Source organism: Pithys albifrons, chromosome 31 (assembly GCF_047495875.1).
Source record: "Pithys albifrons albifrons isolate INPA30051 chromosome 31, PitAlb_v1, whole genome shotgun sequence".
Classification (NCBI taxonomy): Eukaryota; Metazoa; Chordata; class Aves; order Passeriformes; family Thamnophilidae; genus Pithys; species Pithys albifrons.
The window spans coordinates 612,335-623,666 of record NC_092488.1 but is presented as its reverse complement, the minus strand read 5'-3'; the positions used below and the strand labels follow the sequence as shown (position 1 = coordinate 623,666).

The 11,332-nt window shown below is 51.6% G+C and overlaps 1 protein-coding gene across 1 annotated transcript; it reads left to right on the top strand.

Annotated features, from left to right (window-relative positions):
- Positions 1-3,972: 3,972 nt before the first annotated feature.
- On the top strand, positions 3,973-4,920 carry LOC139684055 (olfactory receptor 14A16-like; the record flags this gene model as incomplete). The annotated part of the gene is made up of 1 exon (XM_071579659.1): positions 3,973-4,920. A coding segment is annotated over one exon (948 nt), but the record flags the coding sequence as incomplete, so codon positions are not given.
- Positions 4,921-11,332: the final 6,412 nt, after the last annotated feature.

Below are 11,332 nucleotides of genomic sequence, written 5' to 3'. Positions count from 1 at the left end.
TTCCACAGTGTAGTAAATATTGAAGTAAATGATTAAGAATTTTCATCTGTTCACTTGTCTGTTGTTTTGTCTATTCATTTCTCATAATAAATAGTTATTTTGATACAGGTGTATCTGATTTGCCATCATTAAAACCTGCAGGAGAATGTGATTTGATCCCACTTCTTTAATTCCTTACATTTCAACCACAGAGTAAACCTGAGGCTAAGATTGGATCCTGTCACACCCAGGCTGCTTTCTCAGAAGGAGTGTGGAAAGCAAGGGGGCCTTTTCTGCACCTCTCAGCTCAATGAGACAGCTTCTCTAATAAACTCTGTCTGATACTTCTATTTCCCCCGTGACACCACGAGATTCCACAGTGTCCCAAGACTCCTTTCATTCCATGAGCTTCCACAATGTCCCAGAATTCCTTTGCTTCTATGACCTCCTGCAGTGTCCCAATGACCCTTGGATTCCATGAGGTTGCACACAGTGACAATGATCCCTTTGGATCAATAAGACTCTGCAGTGTCACACTGGGCCGTTCATCCCATGAGGTTCCACAGTGTCACACTGGTCCTTTATGCTCCACAAGGCCCTGTCCTGTGACAATGGCCCCTTAAATCCATGAGATTTCACAGTGACCCTGTGACTCCAAGAGGTTCTGCAGTGTCACAATGGTGGTTTCAGCGATAGGGGAGCTTTTATTTTAATAATACAAAATAGAAAGAGAAAGAAATAAGGTCACCAAGGGCATCCAAGAAGGTCCAGACTGGACAGATGGAGAAAGGAATTTCACTCCCAAAACAAGTCCGCTGACACTAAACATCACCAAGGACTCTAGATCAGTTGAAAGCTTTGTATTTCAAGGAAGAGCCAGGGAGGAGGGAGAGATGTCAGTGCAGGAAGGTGCCAGCCAGGTGGGGCAGTCAGGGGGATGACAACAGCCTGCAGGGAAAGGGGCAGGGCATGGACACTGTAGGACAGCCTGGGCTGGAGAGGAGACAGGGATGTGCAGAAACTGAAAGGCCCTGCCAGAGCCAACTTGTGCAGGCCTTTGGCCATGGCTGCTGTGTGTGCCACTGATGGCATGAGGAGACAAGTGACCCTTGCAGCCCTGGAGCCTCATTGCCTCCTTGTCCCTGCTCAGCAGCCTGGGAGGTGCCACCCCATCGTCCTGCCCTTGGCATTTCACATCCCCACATCCCAGTGCCCCAGGAAGAGCCCTGAGGAATGAGAGGGAGGGACAGGATCTCCCTTTCCAGAGACTGGGTGGCATGGCTGTGACATTTCCTTAACGTGGTCAAGGCTTAGACCTCTGGATTAGTGAAACACATCCAGGTTTATTCAGCATTAGAGCCAACTTTACTTTGCCTGTCCCCAGCTGTCAGCACTACCTCCAGTTTTCTGCTCTAACTGGAACCTGGGGACATTTTCTCCTTTGTGTCCCTCAGTGAGACTCATTCAAACTACAAGAAACTTTGGAGTTGCAACACGACTTTGAATTCCTGTGAGGTTTCCTCAAGTTCCACTCAGGGCCTGATGTTCAGGGAGTCAGGACCAAACTCCCACCAGGGTTTATTGTTTTGATGCTGAGCTGGGCTGGGCTCCTGGCACACAGGGAGCTCCTGGCAAGCGGGCAGTGCTGCAGAGAGACAGCTCTGCCCAGGAGCAGCTCCTGTGCACAGCCCAGCAGGGCTCAGGGCACTGCCTGCAGACACCCAGGGCACAGGAGAGCAGTGAGAGGGAAGTTAATCACAGTTTGGAAGAAGACAGAGGAGAGCTGGCTTATACCTCACTAGAGGAGAAATTATCACTCTGAAACAGTCAAACTTTAAGGAGGATAAACTTCAGTTCCTGGAAGGATCTCCTAAACTGGCACATCCTGTAGCTTTTAGGACCTTCCTGGAGGACTCTCCCGGTTCCTCCAGTGCAGAGGAGGTGGCCACACAGCAGAGCTGGGTTTGCCTCCTGCACCACCCGAGGGACAGAGCAAGGCAATCCCTGTTCCCATTGTGTGCTGCAGGTCTGTGAAGGTGGGTGTGCAGCCAGGGGTGCCCAGGGCTGTGGTGCAGAGCAGGGTCCTGCAGCCCAGGGTGCTGTGCTGGGGCAGGGACTCTGCTGCCTGCCAGGGGCAGCTCTCAGCCAGCCCGGGGAGCTGCTCACAGGTCTGGGGAGAAGCTGTGGGAGGAAGGAGCAGCCCTGAGCAGGGCAGGGTCCTGCTGCTGAGAGGGGGCTGTGTGGGTCAGGGCTGTTCACAGCTCCAGATCTGCCTGGGAATGGCTCTGGATGACACTTCCTGAGAAGATGGTAAATCAGAGATTATTGTAACAAGGTGCTTTCCTGAGTGTGTTTTCAATTTTCTCCTTGGAGCAGGGTGAGATTGTTGGGGGATGAGAGAAGCACAATAGGAGGTGTAATCACAGAATCTTCTGACTTGGAAGGGACACACCAGGACCATCCACACAATGGTTGAACATGTACTGAGACTGCTGATGTGTAACTCTGAGTCAGTCTGTCTTCTGGGATCCTCCTGAAGAGCCTCAGCTATGGACAGCACCAGGATCACCTTTTCTGGGCCCATCAGGGTTGTTGTGACCTGCCCTTTCCCACCTGCAAAGAGAACATGCCCCAGGCAGTGCCCTGCAGACAGGCAGGTTTCTGTAGGGTTGGGATGAGTGCACAGAGGGTGGGATGGGACTGGGAGTGCTGAGAGGGAAAAGGCACCTGCCAGGAGGAAAATGTCCAGGCAGCAGGGATATGATCAGGGAATGAAGGGGAGCTAAAAGGAGAACTCCTGTGGGAAGGAGGGCACTGTTGGTGTCTGTGAGGTGGCACAGCTGGGTCAGAGTAACACTGTCCTCAGTGCCTGCTGTCTCTGCCCTGGCCTCTCAGAGAAGGCACCACAATATTTTTCCTTCTTTCTCCACTACTCTGATACTGTTCTTGTCTTGTTCTCTCAGTGAGGCTCTGGGATTTGCAGCATCTGAGTCAGGCACTGCCCTTGTGATTCCTGTCATGCAGGTGTGTCCTTAGGAATGCAATGTTAAAGCTTTCCTCTAACCTGTGGGCTGTGTGCAGTGTGTGTGACAGGGGAATGAGCTGACTCTCCCTTAATGAGCCACCATCCCCAGGGCACTCAGGGATCTCCTTGTCCTGTCCTTCCAAGCACTGAGCTGCAAATCCTGGATGCAAATCTCTCCTACAGCATATTTGTGCTACCAGAATTCCCCATGGAGAAGCACAGAGATGTTATAACTGAGGAAACACTGTTGGGTTTGTCAAATGAACTGTGTCTTTGGCACAATTGATTCTTCCCCAAAGACCTTAAGAAAGGCTGAGACATTCAGTGATCCCTCTGCTCTCAGCAGGGTCTGGTTTCTTCTCAGGGTAACATGGAGGAGGTGATTGTCCTCTGATCCCCAAAGGTGCAAAGACAGGGCAGTGGGGAAGAAGACTGTCCAGTTCTTTACCTTGCCCTGAGCTACAGGAATCCCTTTACCTCCCAGACCTGGCTGTGGCTCATTCTGTGTGCAGCAGAAATGCTGGGGATTTCTGACCTCAGAGAACCAGGCATGGAAAGTGGCCAGGAAAAGTATTCCCTAAATCCCCTTCCTGCCATCCCTGTCCTTAAGAACTGAGAGTGTAGATGCTAATAAGTTTTCTGCATTAGGAATGATTCCATCTGACAAATCCAGAATATGCCACATGTCCCCAAACGCACCGCAGTGGGGCAGGGATGGCTTCTCCAGAGCCCCCACACACAGGCCTGGCTGCTCTTGGCACACTCAGACAGTCAAAAGGGAGTTCAAGTCAGGGACTGAGATGAGGGTTTTCCTCAGAGAAGGAACAAGGGTGGTTGAGACAAAGGGGGACAGTCTACAGGAAATGGCACCAGTTTAGCTCGAAGCAGCCTGTCCTGACATGTCCCTGTCTTTTTCTCCATCAACAGGTCCCCATGCCCAGAGGCAGCAAATGTCCAACAGCAGCTCCATCAGCCACTTCCTCCTCCTGCCATTGGCAGACACGCGGCAGCTGCAGCTCCTGCTCTTGTGGCTCTTCCTGGTCATCTTCCTGGCTGCCCTCCTGGGCAACGGCCTCATCATCAGCGCCGTAGCCTCTGACCACCACCTGCACACCCCCATGCACTTCTTCCTGCTCAACCTGTCCCTCATAGACCTGGGCTCCATCTGCACCACTGTCCCCAAGGCCATGCACAACTCCCTCTGGAACATCAGAACCATCTCCTATAAGGGATGTGTTGCACAGGTCTTTATAATTTTCCTTGTAGTTGGAGTAGAGTTTTCCCTCCTCACCATCATGTGCTACGACCGCTACGTTGCCATCTGCAAACCCCTGCACTACGGGACCCTCCTGGGCAGCAGAGCTTGTGCCCACATGGCAGCAGCTGCCTGGGCCAGTGGGTTTCTTTATGGTTTCCTGCACACAGCCAATACATTTTCCCTGCCCTTATGCCATGGCAATGCCCTGGGCCAGTTCTTCTGTGAAGTGCCCCAGATCCTCAAGCTCTCCTGCTCACACTCCTACCTGAGAGAACTTCGGCTTCTTCTGTTTAGTGTGAGTTTTTTTGTGGGATGTTTCATTTTCATTGTTTTCTCCTATGTGCAGATCTTCAGGGCTGTGCTGAGGATCCCCTCTGAGCAGGGACGGCACAAAGCCTTTTCCACGTGCCTCCCTCACCTGGCTGTGGTCTCCCTGTTTCTCAGCACTGCCTTCTGTGCCTACCTAAAGCCCCTTTCTCTCTCCTACCCAGCCCTGGACCTGGTCCTGGCAGTTCTGTACTCGGTGCTGCCTCCAACACTCAACCCCTTCATCTACAGCCTGAGGAACCAAGAACTCAAGGATGCTGTGAAGAAAAAGATGACTGGATGCTTTTCAGCAACCAGACACTGCTTGCTTTCCTCTGTCAATGGCCTGTAGTTTATGTCATGAGAGATGAATCTAACCTCATTTATCATTGTTTTTTCCCTTTCTAATATTATTGTCTTCAATGATATTTCATTATTAACTTCATTCTACTATTTAGCTCCCCCATTTTCTGTAACCCAGTGTTGTTAGAGTAAAATCAAAAGTGAGCAATTCAGATCTATAGAACACCCTGTGAGACTGAGCTATCAGCCAGAGGCAGCAAGGAGCTCAGCTGCTGCTGGCTGATAGGGAGGTGGTTTACTCCGCAAGAAATCACAGAGTAGGAATTCACAGGACTCTGCAAAAACACCAAAACAGTCATGATAAATAATATAAACATGGGACTTGTGAGAGATAGGTTTTAACCAATTGAAGTATCTGGAGTGGTGATGTGTAAACTGTTTTAGCCAATAAGCTGTAGTCCTAACCCTATATAAACTGTGTGCTTTGTGTAATAAAAGGTCTTCACTATAAACTTCATAAGCTTGTTGGTGAAGTCCTTTCTCTCCACCGTTTACAAATTGTTTATTTTAACCCAGCCCAGGGACTGCCCTGGGCATCCCATCATAGGGGCTGTTCCCCACCCTGGATGCTCCTGACCTGGGCTGGGGCTGCACAGGGGGCTGTGGGACCAACTGTGGGGCAGTGGGGCACAAAGGGGTTATAGAGTCACTGCCAGGGGGTGGGAGCAAGGCCAGGCACAGACAAGGAATTCCTGGGCATGGCCTGAGCTGTGCATGTGGAATTGTGGGAAAGGCAAAGCTCCCCTGGAGTTGGTGGCTGCAGGAAAAGTCAAGAGCCAAAAGAGCCTCAGTGGCTGTACTGGAGACCAAGGCTGAAGGAGGGAAATGCTGGGCTGCTGTGGGATGGGGAGGGGGATTTAATTCCAGCAGACACTGCTGTGGTGCTGAGGGACTCCGTGGCTTCTCTGCCTGAGTCTTTACTGGAAAGGTCTCTCAGGCCTCTGTGCTCAGGGAAAGCTTGAGGGAGGAGGAGAGCCCATCTTGGCAGGAACCTCCTGCAATGCCAGAGGACAAATGGCAGTGTGTGCCCCTGCAGGGGCCTCCCCTGGCCATGGCACAGGCTGGGAGCTGCCTGGCTGGGAGCAGCCCTGTAAGGCAGCTGTGGGTGGGCAGGAGCTGGGCAGGAGGCAGCCGTGTGCCCTGGCAGCAAGGGAGGCCAGGAGCACCCTGGGCTGTGTGACCAGCACAGCAAGGACGTGGGTCATCCAGGTTGCTGAGGCTGAGGAAAGCTGAGGAAACTGCTGTGGTGTTTAGAAATGTTACTGTGTTTATTTTTTCTCTGGGCAATGAAGGGACTGTGCCTCTAAGCATCACCAGTTCCCAACCTCCCAAAGAACACAAACCTGATGAGTTTTGGTTCCTACTTCAGTGGCACTTGGATCTCCCTCCATGCTCAGAGCACAGAGCTCCCTTTTCTCACAAAGTTCTTGGAAATGAAGAGACTGAGGACACAGGACAGGCTGTGGGGATCAGTTGCAGAGCATTGCCACGGACTGGGGGTACTTGTGACCCCAGTGCAGGACCTGGCACTTGGTCTTGTTCAACCACATCCAGGTGGCCTGGGCCCATTGATCCAGCCTGTCCAGAGCCCTCTGCAGAGCCTTCCTGCCCTCCAGCAGGTCAGCAATCCCACCCAGCCTGGTGTGATCTGCAAACTGACTAAGGGTGCACTCAATGCCCTTGTCAAGGTCGTTTATAACAATAATTGAACTAAGCTGACCCCAACACTGAGCCCTGGGAACACCCCTCAATGTAACTTGATTCCCCCCCACTCCCTTGGCTTGATCATCCAGCCAGATTTTTACCCAGTAAAGAGATGCTGCAGAAAATGTTTGATTAAGTTCCTGGAACCCCAGAATATTTGGGATTAGGACATTGCTGATGCCCAGGACAATTCTTATCCCCTCTCAACAAACACACTCCTCCAGGTGCCACCCTTGTCTCTTGGGAAACACAAAGGGATTGGACGGGAGTGTTTCACTGACAACAAGGAGAATTTTGGATGGGTACCTTTACACACACAGATATTGATGTGTCCACTCATCTCTGCCTGTGAGTGTGTGTGAATTGAGTGTGGTGTGAATGTTGTTATTGTGACTCTGCAGTTGAGTCTCTGTTAAAATTGCTGATCAATGCTATTGAAGCAGATGGTAACTGTCAAATTGGTCAATGGTTAAGGGCTGCTAATCTCTTTTGCCCTATTTTGTATCTGATTCCTTTTCACCCTGGCCCTCTTGCATTTGAAGTGTCTGTGTAAATCATTCCCATTCATTAAAAAATAAATATTTTTGTCAGGTCCATATTGAAATTTTCCTTCTTAACTAAACTCCAAGTAATACAAGTCTTGAAGACTTGAAGTCTTCAAGGACTTGAAGGAAGAGAAAGAAATTGATTTTTCTGTGCTTTAATGAGCCCTACTGTGTATTTGGAGATGAGTTCATGGTCCTCAGGAACTGATAAAACAATGAAGAAGTTCTCAAGAAGTCAGAAGCCAAACTCCAAGTCTCCTGAAGCATCAATGGGCCCCACTGAGGGCAGGCACTGACAAAGCCTCCCCAGGGACTTGTTAGAGCACATCCTTGGAGGCCCTGATTGCAGGGAGACAAAGGCTCTGTGCAGGCACCTGGAAAGCTGAGAAAACCCTGGGTTTCTTTGAGGAAGCACAAAGGCCAAGGCCTGAGTCTCAGGCCCTGGGCCAACAGGTCCTGTCCCTCACTGGTGGCTCAGGGCTGTTTGTGGGGCAGGAGGGGGTGAGGGTGTGAAATGACAAATGTCAAAATTTCTGCAACCCCTCCCAGTCTCCAAAGGGAGGGGTTAGGGAGAAACATGGTGCAGACCCTCAAAGGAAAGTTCCTTGTGGTGGCCTCAGTGGCAGAGGTACCTGTCAGAGTGCTGGGGACAAAGCCCTGGGTGCCTTTGTGCCTTCCAGCCCTGCCAGAGCCCTTGGCCATCTCTCCTGGAGCCTGTCCTGCCCTGTCCCTGCTGCACCTCTGGCCTTGCAAGCTGCACACACCCATCCTGCTTTGCCTCCCAGCCCTCCCAGCAGCATTTCTGTGCTCTCACTGATGTCTGTGCACCCATCACTGGCTGTTCCCTGGAACACAAAGCCATGGCATGGTCCAGACTCTCTCTGAGTGACCTCTTGCACCACAAGGCTCCCCTTTGAGGGATATTTCTGTCTCCTCACCTCCACTCTGAACATTCCAAATCTGACTATGTGGCTTTCTTTCTCATTCCACCACCAAGAACATCTCCATCCTGCCTGATCTCCTCTGGCCCAACTCCAGTTCTTCTTCATTCCTCCCCAAGGATGAGCCTGGTAATTTTCCTCCTGGCAGGTGCCTTTTCCTTCTCAGCACTCCCAGTCCCATCCCACCCTCTGTGCACTCACCCCAACCCTACAGAAACCTGCCTGTCTGCAGGGCACTGCCTGGGGCATGTTCTCTTTGCAGGTGGGAAAGGCCACGTCACAAAAAAGCTGATGGGCCCAGGAAAGGTGATCCTGGTGCTGTCCATAGCTGAGGCACTTCAGGAGGATCCCAGAAGACAGACTGACTCAGAGTTACACATCAGCAGTCTCAGTACATGTTCAACCATTGTGCTGACGGTCCTGGTGTGCCCCTTCTAAGTGAGAGGATACTGTGATTCATCCTCCTATTCTCCATCTCTCATCCCCCAACCATCGCACTCTGCTCCAAGGAGGAAATTGAATACACACTCAGGAAAACTTCCTATCATTACAGTAATCCCTGATTTACCATCTTTTTGGCAAGTGTCCTCCAGGGCAGTCCCCAGGCAGATCTGGAGCTGTGAACAGCCATGACCCACACAGCCCCCTCTCAGCAGCAGGACCCTGCCCTGCTCAGGGCTGCTCCTTCCTCCCACAGCTTCTCCCCAGGCCTGTGAGCAGCTCCCCGGGCTGGCTGAGAGCTGACCCTGGCAGGCAGCAGAGTCCCTGCCCCAGCACAGCACCCTGGGCTGCAGGACCCTGCTCTGCACCACAGCCCTGGGCACCCCTGGCTGCACACCCACCTTCACAGACCTGCAGCACACAATGGGAACAGGCACCTCTCTTGCTCTGTCCTTCAGATCGTGCAGGAGGCAAACCCAGCTCTTCTGTGTGGCCACCTCCTCTGCACTGGAGGAACTGTCAGAGTCCTCCAGGAAGGATTGAAAAGCTGTGGGATGTGCCAGCTTTAGGAATTCCCTCCAGGAACTGAAGTTTATCTTACTTACAGTTTGACTGTTTCAAACAGTGTGATAATTTCAAACAGTGTGATAATTTCTCCTCTAGTGAGATATATGTAAGTACTTCTCTGTCCTCTCCTGCCAAACTGCTTAACTTCCCTCTCACTTCTCTGCTGTGCCCTGGGTGTCTGCAGGCAGTGCCCTGAGCCCTGCTGGGCTGTGCACAGGAGCTGCTCCTGGGCAGAGCTGTCTCTCTGCAGCACTGCCCGCTTGCCAGGAGCTCCCTGTGTGCCAGGAGCCCGGCCCAGCTCAGCAGCACAGCAACAGCCCCTGTGGAGCATTTGGTCCCGAGTCCCCGAACATCAGGCCCTGGTGGAACTTGAGGAAACCTCTCAAGAATTGAATGTTGTGTTGAAACTCCAAAGTTTTTTGTAGTTTGAATGGGTCCCACTGAGGGACACAAAGGAGAAAATGTCCCCAGGTTCCAGTTAGAGCAGGAAACTGGAGGCAGGGAACACAGGTGGGGAGAAGCAAAGTAAAGTTGGCTCTGATCCTGAATAAATCTGGATGTGTTGCAGTAATTCAGAGGTCTAAGCCTTAATCACGCAAAGAAAATGCCACAGCCATGCCACCCAATCTCTGGAAAGGAAGATTCTGTCCCTCCCTCATTCTTCAGGGCTCTTCCTGGGACACTGGGATGTGGAATGTGCAGTGCCAAGGGCAGGATGATGGGGCAGCACCTCCCAGGCTGCTGAGCAGGGACAAGGAGGAAATGAGGCCCCAGGGCTGCAAGGCTCACTTTTCTCCTCATGCCATCAGTGGCACACACAGCAGCCATGGCCAAAGGCCAACTCCATGATCTTAGAGGTCTTTTCCAACCTTAACAATTCTGTGATCCTGTGGTGACTCAACCACTTTCCTGGACATTTTTTTCCAATGCTTGATAACCTTCAGTCATCCCTCTTATGATGCACTCAATGAACAGACCAATGATTTTCACAGTGTTCCTGGATCACAAGATGTCCAAAGCCAAGGCCATTTCCATCAGCACCTTGTTCTTCCTGCACATCAGAGTCACCTGAAGCCTCCAGGCCCTCCATGCTGGCAGAGACACCAGAGGCAGCCAAGCCCTGCCCTGCCAGGCTGCACAGCCCAGCCCTGTGTCTCTCTGGCCTTGGGCACAGCAGGCTTTGCTCTGCTCAGGGGCATCTCAGTCTCTCTTCCATTGCCATGTGCCACCCACCCCAGCAGGCTCTGGAGCAAACCAGGGCTGGGCCCCAGCACCTCTCTGCTCTGACAGAAAGAACCTGCAGTCAGGGAGAGGCAGAGGACAAAGTCTTGTTTAACCAGCCTGAGGAATTAATGGGATCAGTGACCTCATGTATTACTGGGGACTTTAATGACCCTGTGTATCAGTTTTGGTAGCAGTGAGGGGGCTGCAGGTTTTACTCAGGTAAGAAGAGGTCAGGAGTTGATTCCATGCCAGACAGAGCCAGTTTCAGGTGACTCCAAAATGGACCAGCCAGTGCCCAAAGCTGAGCCAATAAGCAATTCTAGTGGCCCCTCTGTGATAACCCTTTAGAGAAAGGATAAAATCCAGGGTGCTGTAAATGAGAGAGGAGTGTGGGAAATGTGAGAGAAACAACCCTGAAGGGACCAAGGTGAGAGAAGAAAGAGGGAGAGGGTGGGCACCTGGCAGGCAAAAGCCAACCCCCAGTCCCTGACAGTCACAGCTCAGCTCAGCACAGCACAAAAGCTGCTTTAGCTCTGGAGGTTCTTTGCAGCAGCTTTTTAGCAGAGCTGCCACATGGGCCAGCAAAGGTGATGCTGAGCTGGCTCTGAAACCTGTGTGAGCCTTGCAAGCCCTGGATGCAGTGGAATGAAAGAAGAGTTGTGGTAGGAAGGACCTTTAAAATTTACCTAGTCCAGTCTGTTGCATTGAGTGAGAAAATCTCCAATTAGATCAGGTTGCTCAGAGCCCCTTCCAGCCTGCCCTTGAATGTTTTCAGGGACAAGGTATCACCTCTGAACAACACGTGCCAGTGTTTCACCACCCTCATTGTGAAAATTTCTTGTTTATACCTAGTTCAAATCTGCCATTTTTTAGTTTAAAACCATTACCTTTTGTCTTACCACAGCTATGCCTGGGCCCTACAAAATGTCTGTCCCCATCTTTCTTAGAAGCCTCTGTGGTGGTGCATCCTCCCCTCATT